We start from the raw sequence: 17,591 nt of genomic DNA on the forward strand, positions 1-17,591 counted from the left end.
CCTGGGTGGATCAGTGGGCTAAAGCCTCTGTCCTGGGATCGAGTCCCCTGAGATCAAGGCCCACATCAGGCTCTCTGCTCAGCAGGGAGCCTGCTTCCCCCCCCAACCTCTGCCTGCCTCCCTGCCTGCTTGTTATCTCTACCCCTGCCAAATAAATAAATAAAATATTTAAAAACAATCCAAACGTTGCAGAAGGTAAAGTAAAAGTCCAGTACCTCTTTCTTCTCAACCCCACTTCCCAGTTATTTCAGTTACTTATGGAAGCTGTTAAAGGTATAGTAAACAAGTAACACGTGAGTGCTGTTAAATGCAAGATGTTGTTCTATATTCCTGTGGAATATAAAGTAGGAGTCTTTCCTCAAGATTATAGTCATGCATGCACGGAAATAGTAGTGAAATAGAAATACTGTGGGGGCACCTGGCTGGCTCAATTGGTAGAGTATACGACATAATCTCAGGGTTGAGAGTTCAAGCCCCATGCTGTGCATGGAGCCTCGTTAAAATTTTTTAAAAATTAAAAGGGAAAAAGAAAAATGCTAAGTATCACAAGTTATATACAAATTGATTTATCAGAGATTTGGAAGAGGGAGTTAGCTGATGTCTAAATGTTCCCAAAGTCTGATGGCATAGGGGGGTCTTTATGTCATTTAAGTCTCAGTTCATATGTCCATTCTTAAGAACACACTTCCCCAACCGTCCTATTTAAAAGTAGCACCACCCAACCCTCAATATCACATTACCCCATTTTTGCATAAATGGCAAAACCCACTGTCTGTAATCTGTAGTTTATTTACGTACTCCTCTCCCTCTGGCAGTGGAACAAGAGCTCAGTAATGACAGGGACCTTGTCTATGCCTATGTCTCAAGGCCCAGAACCGAGTTCTGTGCATAGTAGTTGCCCCAAAATATTTATTAAGTGAATTAATGTGGTATATGCAGAAGGAGGAGCACTTTAGCCTAGGGAGTGACATGAAGTATGGAGGAGGAACCTGGAAGGGTATACAAAAAAGGTTTAGTGAAATCAGGTGAGACCTGCCACTGTGCATTAAATCAAGTGGAATAAAAACAAGAAGATTAGTTAGGAGGTTAATATTGTAGTCCATGACCAGGTAAGAAGGGCCAGGGAGCATGGAGAAGTAAGAGCATAAACGAGATTCTGTAAAGACAGAACTGAAAGGACTTCAATTTTGGTTACTTAAATTTGTGCTGAATTGGCTATGATACTGTTGAAGAACTTCCTGTTCTTCCTAATTGCAGCTTTAATCTGGTATTTCAAGCTCTCGTTTGAGTTAAACCTATTTGACCCTATCTCTTTCTGTCTTTTGCCCAAAACATTTTTGACCCTTCATGCCATGTTTATTTCTGATTCAGAGATTTTGTTTATGCTGCCTTTACCACATTTATCTTTCTCCTTTTTCTTCATCTGTTCAAAAGCACTATTGTATTTGCCAATGTATACAATATATAGGATATATAAAATATAAAAGGGAAAATGGGATAGAGGAGGGGTATAGAGGAGCCTCTGAAAAAGTGTTAAGAAATGGAACATTTCTGGCACCTTAGACACTCCCCATGTGTGCCTCCCAGTTCAATGCTCTCTCTTCTCTTTGAAGCAAACTACTATGAACTTGGGGTATAGTGTTATCTTGTTATCATTTTACTGTATTTCCATCAGCAGAAAAAAACCTGGGTACCCAATTTAATCAATAGGAATGAGTATTGTCTATTTAGATAGATTATGAGTGTTTATTTAGCATTAAATAATGTAAGGTTTGAATGATATGGTAAACTAAAAGAATCTTTTGAATGATAGGAATTATAGGAACTTGTGTTAAGCAAGTCCCTTTTTTTTTATATGCTTGGTCTTCCATGTTGGCTACTTAACAGGTGCATTGAATATAGGATCTCTTACACATTTCATGAGAGAAGTTTTGGGATAGGACTCTCCCCAACAGATAATTTAATTTGCAAGTCTCATCTTTAGTTCCACACAATTTTATAGTGTGCTAATAACCTTTTCACATATTTCTGCTTCACAAAACCTATCTTCCTTTCTCCTTCTTTGCTTACTATTATTTGTCATAACCTCATGTTTTAGTTCTTTAATGCTATCATGTTTTCATCTGTGTCTGTCTTTTGTCTCTGTACCACTGTAAACCAAGCTTCATTATAGTTTCTTGAATAACACATTATTTGCCCTTGTAGCACCAGCTCATACTGTGTGCATGATAAAAAACATTGCTTGTTGTGCTTTGGTTCAATAAGAGGAAGCATGACCAACAGACTGAGAAAATGACAGTACAGAGGCATTATTTGAGTTCTATCCCTAATGAGTGTTGTGCTTATAGGGAAGGGTTACAGTTCCTATTTTTTTCTTAGAAGAGCTTTAAAGTGTTCCAAAGAATTAGAGGTGCCTTTTTTTTTGGTCCTGCTTTTTCCATATACCTGGCCAAGAAAGGTCCAGGTTATGTCTCCCAAGAACAAATTCTAGATTCTGGAGTATCTTCCACATGGTGTGACAAGGCAAAAGAGAATTAAAAACCCTTTGGTACCCTGAATTAATTTAGGCCATAATTTCCTTTGCTGAAAGTTGATTTACTTCCACTATCAATTAACTGCAGAAGACAAATATTTTAAAACCTGTTAAATGAACGTAAATTTTCCATTTATAGCCAACTTCAGCATTGGAAGGATTTTACATTTACATTATTTTACATATGACACTTTGTATTCTATATTGAGGCCTTTTATTATGACTGTCTGAACCTAGTACATGGTTATATTCCCTTGACTTTTTTTTATTCTACCCTGGTTTGTTCACAGGTGGTCAGGACGTAATAACCGAGAGAAAATTGGTGTTCATGTTGGCTTTGAAGAAATCTTAAACATGGAGCCTTATTGCTGCAGGGAATCCCTGAAATCCCTCAGACCAGAATGTTTTATCTATGATTTATCTGCGGTAGTAATGCACCATGGGAAAGGATTTGGCTCAGGACACTACACTGCCTACTGCTATAATTCTGAAGGAGGTATATAGATGGGGAAAGTATTTTATTTGGGGTCACACCTGGAAACTGGTATTCAGGCTTTACAATTTCTAAATTGGCCACTAATCATCTTAAGTGAAGCCACTTGACCTTTTTTTTTTTTAACAATACTTTTTGTTTTGTTTTCTTTTATTGATTTATTTGACAGAGATCACAAGTAGGCAGAGAGGCAGGCAGAGAGAGAGGAAGAGAAGCAGGCTCCCTGCTGAGCAGAGAGCCCAATGTGGGGTTCGATCCCAGGACCCAGGGATCATGACTGAGCTGAAGGCAGAGGCTTTCACCCACTGAGCCACCCAGGCGCCCCTGACCCTTTTTTTTCAATAATACTTCTGTAGTTCTTAAAAAACAAAAAGAAATCAAGGATTTGTGCAGAAAATGGAATATTTTCTGCATGATTATAGTAGTTTTGACTTTCAGAGGCTGTAGCAATAGGATAATAAGGATGGTCACATTAGTTAAAAGTCATTTTGCTATCTTATAAGCGTATTTGTAAGGACAAGTCCTCTGTCTACTGGTTCCATCTTGTCAATTTTGTTAGAGAACAGAGCATTAATGAACTGGGGATCACAGATATTTAGAACAAACTCTGAGTTCAGGTTTTCTTTTTTATTTTTTAAAGATTTTATTTATTTGAGGGAGAGAGAGAAGGAGGGGGCAGAAAGGATGGGGAAGGGGCAGAGGGAGAGAGAGAGAAGCAGACTCCCCATTGAGCAGGGAGCCTGACACGGGGCTGGATCCCAAGACCCTGGCATCATGACATGAGACAGAGGCAGATGCTTCATCACCTGAGCCACCCAGGCACCCGAGTTCAGGTTTTAAAACTCACTTTCACTTACTGCCTCCATGGACCCTCAAGGATAGTCTTCATAGGTGGCAAAATTGACTTAGGTTTCACTTTTTATTTCCCCTTCCTTCAGCTACTACTGAGGACTAAGCCTCCCCATTCATACCATTCCCCCTCACCCAGAAAAAAGATGGAGAGAAAGCCCACATAATCCACGAATGCAATTAATTTAACAAACTACCAAGAGTGAGTTGCACACTGCTTGCTTTACAGTATGATTAGCAGCAAAAGCATTAACTGGTCGGATTATACCTAGAATTAAAGATAGGGTCGAGTGAACTAGTAAGATTTTTAAATTTCAGATTACTTCTAGAATAGAGGTAGATGATTCCAGAATAACATACTGCCAAGCTGTATTTCTCATTAATAGAAATGGATTGGCTCATTATTTTCCCTTCAAAGAAACGTAACTCTCATTGAGACTATAATGCTTTTAAATCCATTTTAATTTTTATTAGAAACTTCTGAAGTTATTTTATAAACATTAAGGTATATTTCTGTGCTTCACTCTAGGGTTCTGGGTACACTGCAATGATTCCAAGCTAAGCATGTGCACTATGGATGAAGTATGCAAGGCCCAAGCTTATATCTTGTTTTATACCCAGCGAGTTACTGAGAATGGACATTCTAAACTCTTGCCTCCAGAATTCCTGTCTGGTAGCCAACATCCCAATGAAGAAGCTGATACCTCTTCTAATGAAATCCTTAGCTGATCCAAAGACAGTGGGGCTTTCTTCTTGCGATTTTATATATACTTTTTAAAAGGGCTTACAATTTTGAGTTTCATTGTTTTTTTACTTAGGAATCAGTGCACTGTTTATACATTTTGTATCTACAACAAAATTCCATAAATTAGCATAAATATGTGTATCAATGACAGCAAGCAGGTAACTAAACTTTTTTCAAGTACTTGGGAGTTTTAAACTTTTAGTATTTACTTCAGACTAGCATTACCTCTTTTTTATTTTGATGTCTTAATTGGCTCAGATCATGAATTTGTGCAATCTTTTACCAAAATTCAGGTGGCATCATTTTATACATTTATTTATCTTTTGTAGGCATTTTCTATACAAATTCTTATTAGATGGAAAATTAGATACTTTCTTTACTAATAGTCATACCAAAAAAAAAATTTCTTTCAGGCCATTTGTATGCTGAAGTTATCTTTGCCCTTTGAAGGGAGTTAACTACTGTGAAATATCAAGGTATCACCTAAATAATCATCAATCACACTAATTTATATTCCTGAGGCTTTGTGTGTTACAGGGCTCAGAATAGACATTACTTTGGTTAACGGAACTTCCATTTTTCCAAAAATTTATTAAGTTTTAAGAATTGTTCTTTATTTGGCATAGTCCAAAATGAAAATGACAGCTTTATAAATAGTGTATTTAAATTACTTCAGTACTGAGGACATGAAAACAATGATGGCTGGGACTTACAATGATGGTTTGGCAGCAAACAGGTTTGTCCAGATTCTAAATAAACAGTCTTATCAAAAATCTGAATTCAGCAGTGTATAATGATATACAAGTACAGTTTAAGTTGAATAAGTTCATTTTATATGTTTAACATTAGATCTCTTAAAAGCTTTGCACCATATCATATCTTGAGATTTTTGAAGGAAAAAAATTGTCTTCTTGAAGAGTAAAAAAAATTTGCAACTGAGCAACATATTCAGCATCTTCTATTTCTAAATAGCTAAAGGCTTGGATAAGTTTTGCTCCAATTATGTGAAGATTAGGAGCCTCAGATACTTAAACACTGGGCCCTTACTTTTTTAATTAAAAAATTATTTAAACTTGCATCTTATTAAAAAGTACATATGAAATACTCTGCTCTTCCTTAATAATCTTACTAGATTTCTTCAAAATTCAACTGCTGGTAACTATTCACTAACCTCTATAGATCAGCTATTTAACATCTTAGCTCAGGGTTAACAAACTGGAAGATCATTTTTTCCTTTTTTGAAATCTTAATGAAAGAGAATATCCTGTGGAATGCTGTTCTCGGCTACTGATCATCTATTAAGTATAAGCTTGAAAAGGACCTCTATTAGCAAATTTTACTTAAATTTCAGAGAACAAGTCATTGGGGCAGCTGATCATGAAGTGCAATGAGAATTTATCTCTGAACAGACCAATCATTTATGCCAAAAATACAGCTTCAGTATTAAATGGCTAAAGTTTAAAATCGTTCATTTAAATACCTATGCAAGTTGTTACCTCAACTGTTAATATAATTATACCTCATTAAAAATTTATGTGGTCAAGATACTAGAGTCTAGCCTCTCTTAATTTCAAGGATTACTTTGTATTTGGGTTAGCTGCTGTACACTTTTGCACCTAATTTTAGGGAGATTATTTTAAAAACCACTCTGGAAGCTTTGCTGTTTCTAATAGTATAGGTTGCTTGTTTCAGTACTTAACTTCACTGTAAAAATAAATGAGAGAAAGTGACTTAGCCTTTTACTTTAATCCCTCAAAACCAAAACCTTTGAGAGGAGGCTGTGGGGTATATGGGAACTCTGTACTTTATGCTCAATTTTGGTACAAATGTAAAACTGATATAAAAAAATAAGTCTCTTAAATTTACAACAAAACTAAAACCTAGCCAATGAACAGAAACTTAAGATTTCTTGTTCTATATCTCATTGTAGACTTTACATTCAGCTAAGTTGATCTAACAAAAAACAACATGTTTTGGTTGTAAAATAATTTACTAAAGGCACTATTTGTTAAACATCAAACTAATTTGTTACCAGTAAGGTACATCATTGTAAACATGACAAAATGATTTCAAGAGATACATGGCTAGTAGGTAAACAATACAATTTTTTTTAAGTGACAGCTTTCCTATTTACAAGATCATATTCCTTCCAGCTATTCCAGGGGCTTGCAGTGATGCTACTGCTCCCAACAGTTACACCAGAGAGGGGGAGCTCATAACGGGTTTGAGATAACTGCTAAAGAGGTCTTACAAAACTCCAAAATTCTTCACTCATAAGGTCAATTGTAAAACTCTCTGAGCTTAGAAATCAAGGTACTTTCTGTCTCCCACCAAAACACATGAAGAAGGTGTGGACTCAGAACCCCAAAAGAACTAGCTGGAGGCCCCAAGACCTGTAACATGCCCAAGCATGAATTGGTGAGCTCTGCCACTAGGCACATCACATAAAATGGAGGAAATAATCCAAAAGTAGCTCTTGAACATTAGCACCATAATAAACATGGCTCATATAGCTAAAAACTAGATTATTTATCCCATAAGATAACATTCATTTATAGCTCTAATGCTGAAAGAGCAGCTTTTTAATGTATAATAGATCTAAGTACAGAAGTCTGGTTTTTCTTCCTATGAGAAAAACATTAAACAAAATACAAACTAAACAGCATCCCAGAGGCAGTGAATCTTATTGTGCTAAAGCATATACAAATTAAGGCTTTACCTTGGTACATAAACAATTTTAAAATTATGTTGGAACATTGCCAAAAATTCAGTTACAAAGAATTCAAGCAATTTGTTCAAGAATCTGTAGTGGGACTCAGTTCAAGCAAGTATTCAGCGTCTTACATTCAACTTATGCACTTAGCTGCCATGTTACTGTAACCTCACTCCCTAAAATGCCACCATAGTTTTGAATTCAAGCCAGTCCAGAGGGCAGGGTGTTAAAGTAATTTGGCTCACTAATGAAAAAGCCTAATGATGCAATTAAACTTTTCTAACTAGAGCACAATCCAAGTACAGGAAGTTTCCCTGTCTTAGTATTTGTAGTTTTAAATGCCCTTTTGGTTTACTGAGTAAGCTGAATACGTTTCCTGGTAAGTACTACCACTGGACAGAGGATCTATATGTTGAGATTTTACTAAATCAAGGTTTCGAGCTGGTATAATGTTCCTACTAGCATGTTTCAATTAACAGATCTTTCCAATGTCAGGGAAAAAAATGAAAGACAAAGATTAAAATGGTTCTAAACAGAAAACAAAGGCAAACTATTCCTAAAGCTCTATATTAATTTCTGAAGATTCTCCCACTTTATGCATGTACAGAACTTGTTTCAGCCACTATATCAGAAGAAAAGTTTCAGTGTAGAGGTCTACAATCAAGATAAAAGTCTCTACATTTCCCTATATGTTCAGCTATTTATGTTTAGCTAATTCCTGTGCAGAATTATAACCACAGACATTGAAATATAGCTCTCAGATCTGAAAATGTCTTTATTTTTTAGAAAATGGATTCCAGGAAGGTTAAAAAGCAATACCAGAGGGTATAGGTGCAGAATTGGATGTAGTCATTCAAAGCATTCAATTAAGAATATGGCAATATAAATATCTGAAAAGCATCTCTTAGGTGTTCAAACAAAAAATGTATAAGTCATTCCTAACTAATTTGAGCTTTATAGCATTTCCTAGATGGGAAAAAACAGTTAACATTTGAAAGTCTTGAAAGCTTTTTCCTTGGCTAATTACATTGGATGGTTTGCCTTCGATCAAATTCCTTCCTTTTTAAACATGGATAAAAGCATTACATAGGTCCACTGTTAAACAGACAACATGTTGCAAATTACTTCTGGTATAATGTATTCCAACAAAGCTTAGAAAATAAAAGATGTTGAGGCGGCTTTGGACTAAGTTTAATAGTCATCTCCTCTGCTGACAACTTCTTTACACGTTGGACGCAACAGTATGGTATGTTCAAACTGTGCTGTGTATGATCCTTTAATGTCACATAATGGTGGATATGGATCTACAATGCCCAAGTCACACAGATTCTTCAAAGCCATCAAGTATTTACTTTCTCCCAAGCGATCCAGCCATCTGCGGCAGAAGGCAAGGGTGCCAAAGTTTTCATTGATGACATTCAATAAGTGTTTTGTTCTTGGAAGCCTAAGAAGAGAAAATCCAGAATTAAAGGTAGCTAAAAAGTTACCCATTAAGGAAAAAAAAAGTTTCTCCATTAAGGGAAACTTATACAGTAGATGTGGCTTTACTCAGTAATTAAAAAAACTTTTTGTTGCCTCTTTAAACATTCAAAAGTCAGAATGTGTAACAGCCCATAACTAATTATACAAGGCAGCTGAATGGGAGACCAGCTGAAGGCTGTCTTATCATATTTATGTGTCTATGTGCACGTGTGTTAATTTCCCCATAGAGACTCGTCAACAGTACTATGATGGCAATTTCCTTTTCTGTGCATCAAGCTGAAAAGACCTGCACATAAAGGAGGTATAAATCCATCTTTCAACCATCTTCAAAAAGGTTAAGGGGGGAAAAAAAGGTAAAAAACAAAAGTTTAACAATAAGAAAATATTAAGAACAAAAACCTAGAAATGCTAGGGATGCCTGGGTGGCTCAGTGGGTTAAGCCTCTGCCTTCAGCTAAGGTCATGATCTCAGGGTCTTGGGATCGAGCCCCACATCGGGCTCTCTGCTCAGTGGGGAGCCTGCTTCCCCCCCCCTCTGCCTTCCTCTCTGCCTACTTGTGATCTCTCTCCCTCTCTCTCTCTCTGTCAAATAAATAAATAAATAATCTATAAACAACAACAAAAAACCAACCTAGAAATGCTAGCAAAATTATGACCCCTCAAATTACCATCGGAAACCAGATCTTATGCCTGCCTATGTCGTTTTTATTGCGGTTACGATTTTTAACATTTGCTGTATTATAAAAATCCACAAAACATACTCATAGGCTATAGAACTGTACACTTATGAATGTACCACTGTGGATATGTCAAATTTTTAAAAATGCTGCTAACTGGGAAAAGAAACATATTAAAAACAATGGTCTCTCACCTGATTGGCACATGTCCAACATCGAAGTTTTTCATGTAGTGTGAACATTCCATATCATCATGAACAACGCCTTTTCCTGTGCTTCCAAAGGTTTCAATGGCATACACTTCTCCTTCCTAAAGAATATGTAAGAGTCCAGGGAGAAAAGAAAAAGCAAGAACTAATTAAATTGCCATCTATTAACTTCAGCCTGAGGTATTATTTACTCCATGTTAAGAAACCTGAAATAACCTCTGGTAGTCATTATCCAACCCTTCCTGCTTTATTTCCTTAGCACTCTTGGTCTTTCTGTGTCCTCCTATTAGAATGTAGCCTTTATGGGGCACCCGATGGCTCAGCTGGTGAAGTGTCTGACTCTTGATCTTGGCTCAGGTCTTGATCTCAGGGCTATGAATGCAAGCCCTGGACTGGGCTCCACACTGGGCATAGAGCCTACTTAAGAAAAAAGAATGTAGCCTTTACATGGGCAGGAATTTTATTTTGTTCACTACTGCATCCTTAGTGACTACTAAAGGGACTGGCACCTAAGAGATGCTTAATAAGTGGTGAAAAAACAATCCTTTGGCTAGCCAACTTCCACATCTAACTAACCCATGGTTTGACCAGACACGATCTGCACATTCACATAAACCAATTCCTATTGGAGTACAGACGGCAAGTTAATTTTGTTCAACATACTACGTACTTAACTACCACCAACTTTAGTTTGGAAAAAAATTAAAATGCTTCATAAAAAACACTATTAATGGCACACATACCTCCATTCTTGTTGCCTCTCCTCCTTTCACAATGGGCACTGTTTTCCCAGCGTGTATTCTATATGGCCCAATTGAATGTCCGTTTAGGTTACGGATTGGTTTCACTGGCATAACAGGAAAAGACAGTTATTCAGGGCCTTCAAGCGCACAAACAGATCTCTTAGCTTTCTGGCACAGACTTCAAGTATTGACTTAAAAATAAGACATGGCTCTACTAAACAACCCCACATTGGCACAGTTACATACAAACTGGAAAACTAGTGGAATATGAAAAGAGGTTTACAGTGTTATCAATTAAAAACTAGAAGGGAGGAAGGGAGATGCTGGGAAAAGAACAAATTATGTGATGACAGAATGGGGGTCCACCTAAGGAGGTATCATTAATAAACTGTGATTACAAACAAAAAATACAGTTACGGACCAAAAGGTAATGTGAAAATGAGAATTCTGTGTCAAAATGACAGAATTACAAAATGAAATTTTATTATTATAGCACAGCTCGTGTGTTAGGAAAATTTAAATTCCATGGTCCCGAGACCAATGACAAAATGAATTGTGGTATATTCACACAATGGAACACTATACAATAATAAAAACAAAAAGTTGGGATACAGTGAACAACTGAAATAAAACCTAAAGAAAAAAGAACAGAGGAAGGCACAGTTGTATGCATACTGTTTTATTTATTATACATATCAAAATTAAGCACAATACTATTATTTAGGGATACATAATTAGGTGATAAAGACATTAAGAAAAGCAAATGCAAATATTTCAGCACTCCAGGAAGTGGTTTGCTAGAGGAAGGCTGCTATAATTCAAAAGGGTACACAAAACTGAAGGGCTTTTGAAGTGCTGGGAATATTCTATTCCACAAGGGATTATAGTTTTCACAATTGCTTAACTGAATTTTTATGTTGCATGTATCTCTTCACACATGACATAATTTCACAATAAAAAAGTTTTTAAAAAATCTAGCTTTACCAGTGCTAGAATTCTCAGAACAAGCCACCTTTCTTTCAGGGCAGAAGTAGGTAGCAAGGTTTTTTTCAATTCAATGACAATGAAAAAATGACAATTATATTTAGGGGATGGCACAGAAAAAACTCTGTTAGCTCTTCAAAAAAATTCACCTTCTTTTACAAATGGTAAGCTAAATTTATTTTAAAATTCAGTAAGCATCACTATTTCTCCAAGAACTGGCAAACTTACCCCAAAGGCCAATCAAAAATACATTTACTTAAGATTTCTTAACTATACCAACCTCACATAAAAACCAAGTTACACAGAAGGAGCAGGGCATAGGAGTATCCATTTGTGTATTATACAGGTTGTGACTGCAGCAGGCTAATTCTGGGACCAATAATGATAAAGGTAACTTTCCAATTCTACAGCTTCCTGACCAAGGTAAATAAAACCACTCCCTTGATGGCTCATTCTGTTACATGGTTTTTGGAAACTGCTGCTGGGAATACAGCCTACTATCCATTTTTTAATCTTCCCAACATCATGATTTGTCTATATACTTTCTACTCAAATTAGTAAAAATTAATTATGTCACTCCACTAAAAACCGTGATCAACACAATAACTGGTATCAAAAAAGGGGTGCTGAAACAAAATGAACCTAAAATGTTGCACTGGGTTAATGTAAAGTGTAAGAAGGCAGATATTGATTCCAATATTTCAGGCTGGCAATGTTATGCGGTAACTAAATATTAAGTCAAACTGTCACTTAATATATCCTGAAAGGCAGAACACAAGCCAACCAAAATTATAGAATTAGAAAACAAGAGAAGGAAAGATGGTTTGAGAGGGACTTTAGTAAGCATTGTTCGTTGTGACACCAATCCCAAATCTGGGGGAACGAAATCACAAATTTGTTGCATACTAGTAAATCCCAGGCATTGTCATAAAATTTACAGTTCTTTAAAAAAAAGAAAGAAAACATGATATCCTTAATCCTATTACAGTCAAAGAAAGTTGGGTTCTGTTTATAGGATTTATCTAAGTTCAGATAGACCTGTCTGACCCTACTGTATGACTAAGTTTATCTAAGTCAGATAAACTTCGACCTAAGTTTATCTAAGCCAGGTCTAAGTTTATCTAAGTCAGACAGACCTGTCTCACCTCACAATATGTTTTCTTCATTATTCCATAATACCTCCCATCCAAGTGTGAACAGCCTTAAGAGAGTATTTTGATTTGTACTGGTGTTCACAGGATCTGACAGAGAGCAACAAGGACAGATAACATCAGGTTCCAGAGGAAGAACCCCTTCTGTAGTTGGAAGAAACATAATACCCTATCACTATCAGCAAGGTTATGCAAAAAATGCTAAATGATGTGAATTTACTGAGGGCAAGGAAGCATGAGCGTCTCTGCAAAGAGGAATATAAAGAAGAGACAGGATTTGGTTAAAGGAAATGTAGGAAATATTCTGTGAGAAAGTTATTAGAATAGTGGTTAAAGAAAACAGTGAGCAGAGATTAGGAAGGGGGATAGTGGTCAGACCCAGAGACGGGAGAAAGGCTGGAATGACGGGAAAGCAGCAGAAAGCATAGGTGACTCTGGGACTATGTACCTAAGACAGTAGCTAAGAAAGACTAAGAGGCAAAGGGAATAAAGATTAAAGGAAAGACATAGAAGAAATTAACTGGACTCTAAATTCTGGATTCAAAGCAAAAAAAGTGGGGGATGGTGGTGGAGGCATTAATGGAAAGAGTCTCTGGCTTGTCTCTGAGCCTCAATCTGACCAGTCACAGAAAACCAAGTCTGCATTTTGGCCAATCTGGGATAAATCCCTTGGTGTCCCATCACCTATACCACAGTAGCTTGACAATAGTTCCCACCTAGTGACCACAGTTTTCCTAATATGAGGAGGTCATTCATTTCCTCTCTCCCCCATTTTTCCTCTTTGTATTCCCAGGAGATGGAGATAAAGCAGCTGACCCAAAGAAAGCACTCAACACGATTCTGCAAAATTAATTCTGTAAGAGGTCACATGCATTTCAAAATAAGATATAGTTTTTAAAAGTATACCTTGATATGTCTTCCCATCTATTTCAACCTCATAGGATTCCATAACTTCTTGGATGGCCTCACCAACATCACACAGACGGACATCAATTCCAGCACACTAAAAACAAAATGATGTATACATTTTTACTCAAAATGAAGAATTTTATAGTAATTTATTAGTATTTTAAAATAAAGGATGATTAAATAAACTGCTTTGCACATTGTAACTTCCTCTGTAAGTCTTTGGTACAGTGTACTAGAATTACCCACTTTAAAACACTAAGGGCAGCAGACCGGTCTTACATAATCCAGAGACCTTAAACAGGCTAGAAGAGGTTCAAAATACATTGAATGAAATTGTGCTTCTAGTTCACATACCTTTATTCCAGTGTTAGTGGCATCTTTTACAGCTTTTAATAATGTATCATATTTGGGATTAAAAGTAACAGTAAAAGCACAGTCAATAATCCTACCTGAAAGAGAAAATTCTTCTTTAAGTTGACTTATCCACTAGTCAATTTGTCTACTTCATATCATCTACTCTATTAAACTTACTAGTTAAAAGGAAAATAAAATGATGGGTTCAGATGAAGTACCCAGACAGTATTCACAATCCAAGTGGAAAAAAGCATACATTTTACATAAAGGTTTTAGAATAAAAAGACTATTTCCAGTGTTAGTATATATTACTTCAAGATAGTACCAATTCAGTGCTACCCCAGGTGGATAGGCAAAATTATAAACAGAAACAAATCAAAGAGAAAAACCTGGGGAACTAAAGAATAACAATGTGGGCAGAGAAAATGTATAGTTCCACAGACACTGGTCAATCATCAGTTCAGTTTCTCCAATTTAGCAAAACCTCAGGTTAAATACTTTATCTGAGCTTTATTTTCTCACCTAAAGTGAGACTTTTAAAAAGATACTAACCTGAGGAGGTTTGAGAGAGAATTTAGAAAAGCCACCAAGTATATAAAGGTTGAGACTTAAAGGATCTAAGTAAATGTTTGTTGTTATACGGATAAATGTCTGAAACAACAACATGAAGAAATGCATGATTAAATTCTTCACACTTTGATACAAAAAATAATAAACCTCAACTACCCAACAGTTTTCATTATATTCCATTTAGCAGGATGCTTAAAAAATCTCAAAATTTACCTCAACACAGCTCTACTGAAAAGTAAGGAATAAAGAAGAAAACTGGAGAGTTCAAAACCTGTAGCCCCATCCAGCAGAAAGAAGACTAGATTTTTTTGGCAAGGGGAGGCTTATTTCCAAGAACTTACCACTTATATGTGTTCCAAAGTCTATCTTACAGATGTCATCATACTGTAATACTGTTGTGTCACCAGCATTTGGAGTATAATGGGCAGCACAGTTATTCAGAGAGCATCCGGTAGGAAATGCCAGGCCTGCATTTAATCCATTCTCTTTAATTAGCTTTCGTGAACAGTCTTCCAACTTTTCACTATGAAAAAAAAAATTGTTTACTTTTACATTTTTATCCTTATATACCCTACAGGTCATCAGGTCCAGAGAGTTTACTAAAAACTCTTAAATTACTTTCTGGGAGTGATCTGAGCACTTCCTAGATATGAATAAGTAGTTCTCTAATGCTGAAAATAGTAGCTCATCTCTAAAATATAAAAAGAATTTGTTTCCATTAGAAGTCTGAAGAAACAGAACCACAAGATCCACTTTTTACTTAGTTTTCTAGGAAATGAGATTCTTGACTTAGACTAATTTAAATGTTGACTATATGTTTTATTTGTTCAATGTTGCGTACCTAAAAATTGACTGAATTAGAGGACTGTTGCCTTTTACAACTAATTACTTCTCAGGGAAAACTAGAGAAATAACTACTTTTATTGGTTTCTTCATTGCATTATAACTATGTTTTATGACCAATAATTTTAATATTAATTGATAGCAAAATAACAGATTTTCAAGCAGAACATAAGAATCATAATAATGTGTGCACTTCCATATGTAAGGGTACAAGGGTACAAAATAGAGTGGTTGAGGTATAAATGTCCTCTTAAAATTTCCTCATTACATCTACAGTACAAGAACTCAGAGATATTTCTAGGAGCTTCACTTCAGGTTTTAGCAAAGTAATAATGAAAGCCAAACATTACAATTGGAGTTAGCACTAAAGAAAAAAAAAGACATCATGTTCTTACAAAAACATATTTCTTTTACCAGATTTCTATCATTGTCATCCCCGGCTTGATCCAGCTCATAACATATTTTCTAACTTGTCGATGTGCTTCTGCAGCTTCTCGAAAATCATTCCATATCTCTTCACTAGCTTGATCTAATGCTTTCTTTTCTTCACTCGTGGTTCTCCAAGCAGCTGTTCGCCTTTATAGTATGTACAGCATAGTATTAGTCATTAAGAAACAGCAGATGAACATAAAAGCGGAGAGATAAAAATATATTAATATAAGACATTTTAGATAAAATGCTACATATTCAGTTTCTCTTATTAAATGTTAGCAAAATTTCTGAAAAACAAGTAGTCACACATTTGCAATCCAGCCAAATCAAGTTAAACCTTCTTTAGGACTCAAAAGAAACAAAACAAAACAAAATCTCAAGTGAGATTTCATTCATAGAGACTAAAACTCTGCCACACAAAAAGACAAAATCATAAGTCAGAAAAGAGTCCTAGAAACCAAGGAATGGGAGAAAACAGTAATCCTTCCACTCAAGGTTATAGTCTAAGAGACTTCAAAAGACCACACCAAAATTAGCATTTAACTTCATACACAGGGTAAGTACTAATGCAAAAACTTGACCTGGAAATCTTTATACACCTCCCTCAAAACATAAAATATTGTGTGTTTTTGAAGGATTTTTCTAATTGTATGTATGTACATCTGTATATATTTGTATATCTATATCTATATATGAAGTGATCTTCCTTGAAGCATATGGCTCATATTTTAAAACTGCCAGGAGTACGGGGCGCCTGTGTGGCTCAGTTAAGTGTCTGACCTTTGGCTCCAATCATGATCTCAGGGTCCTGGGATCAACCATGCACAGGGCTCTCTGCTCAAGCAGAGAGTCCGCTTCTCCTTCTCCCACTGCCCCTGCTTGTGTTCCCTCTCTCACTGTGTCTCTGTCAAATAAATAAATAAAATCTTAAAAAAAAAAAAAAAAAAAAAGCTGTCAGGAGTAACAAACATTTCTTATCTAGTTTCTGGGAATGAGGAGATCCACTGACTTCCTTTAAGCAGCATTATTTCAAAAACAGTAACTGTTTTCAAATGAACACCTTTTAAAAAGTTTTAACTTTCACACATTAAGCAATATTGAATATACAGCTCACAAACTCCGTGATCACCAATATAGAAGTTGTATTCACTTACAAAAGTGATGCCTTCAAGGAATTACTATTTGTCTCAAAGTATAGTCTACAGGCAAATCCAGCCAGCACCTGTTTTGTCAATAAAATTGTTGCAATACAATTATGCCCATTTGTTTATATGCTGTCTTTAGCTACTTGCATGCTACAAAGGCAGAAATGAGTAACACCCAAGGCCTGAAATATTTCCTATATGGGCCTTTAAAGAAGAAGCTTATACAACTGCTCTACACCAAGTCCCTAAGTTAATGGCCCCAAATGCTGTTTTTCTGTCACTGTCAAGTTCATTATGATTACTTTCTACTGCAGCAGCTACCTGTGTGCCAACATCTAACACCTCTAATTTGCTACAAAGACTCAAAGGGGCTGTCCTATGTCTATTTAAGGATACTTAAGCATCACAGAGGCTTCTTTGGTTTCTTTTCTTTAGAAATGTATTTTTTAATTAATTGTTTTTATTAACATATAATGTGTTATTTGCCCCAGGGATACAGGTCTGTGACTCGTCAGGCTTACACACTTCACAGCACTCACCCTTTCACATACCCTCCCCAATGTCCATAACCCAACCACCCTCTCCTTACCCCCCCAGAAATGTATTTTGAATCTGTATACTGATGTTATCAGAAAACTGAAATATTGCAACACCATCTGTTAAGGTCAGTTTTAAACTCCACGAATATATAAATGCATATAAACTACTTTTATCAGAATAGTGAAGACTCAACAAGATATTCCTAATAAAAGTATTCAAA

General features: G+C 36.0%; 2 protein-coding genes across 10 annotated transcripts in view; one reads left to right on the forward strand and one right to left on the reverse strand.

The window, feature by feature from the left end:
- The window catches only part of USP44 (ubiquitin specific peptidase 44), a 46,198-nt gene extending 40,712 nt beyond the window's left edge, over positions 1 to 5,486 (forward strand). For all 8 annotated transcript variants that reach the window (XM_082739276.1, XM_082739277.1, XM_082739275.1 and 5 more), the window contains 2 exons: positions 2,824 to 3,029; positions 4,405 to 5,486. In XM_082739276.1, coding sequence (XP_082595402.1) covers positions 2,824 to 3,029; positions 4,405 to 4,604 — 406 coding nt within the window. In that variant the 3' untranslated portion in view covers positions 4,605 to 5,486. The remainder of the gene's footprint in view (positions 1 to 2,823; positions 3,030 to 4,404) is intronic.
- Positions 5,487 to 8,090: 2,604 nt separating this feature from the next.
- METAP2 (methionyl aminopeptidase 2) overlaps positions 8,091 to 17,591 on the reverse strand; it is a 30,580-nt gene continuing 21,079 nt past the window's right edge. For both annotated transcript variants that reach the window (XM_082739319.1, XM_082739320.1), the window contains exons 5-11: positions 15,669 to 15,830; positions 14,753 to 14,934; positions 13,842 to 13,936; positions 13,485 to 13,581; positions 10,444 to 10,547; positions 9,686 to 9,801; positions 8,091 to 8,777 (exon numbers count right to left, since the gene is read on the reverse strand). In XM_082739319.1, coding sequence (XP_082595445.1) covers positions 8,525 to 8,777; positions 9,686 to 9,801; positions 10,444 to 10,547; positions 13,485 to 13,581; positions 13,842 to 13,936; positions 14,753 to 14,934; positions 15,669 to 15,830 — 1,009 coding nt within the window. In that variant the 3' untranslated portion in view covers positions 8,091 to 8,524. The remainder of the gene's footprint in view (positions 8,778 to 9,685; positions 9,802 to 10,443; positions 10,548 to 13,484; positions 13,582 to 13,841; positions 13,937 to 14,752; positions 14,935 to 15,668; positions 15,831 to 17,591) is intronic.

The sequence above is a fragment of the Mustela nivalis genome (genome assembly GCF_964662115.1).
Source record: "Mustela nivalis genome assembly, chromosome: 7".
Taxonomy (NCBI): domain Eukaryota; kingdom Metazoa; phylum Chordata; class Mammalia; order Carnivora; family Mustelidae; genus Mustela; species Mustela nivalis.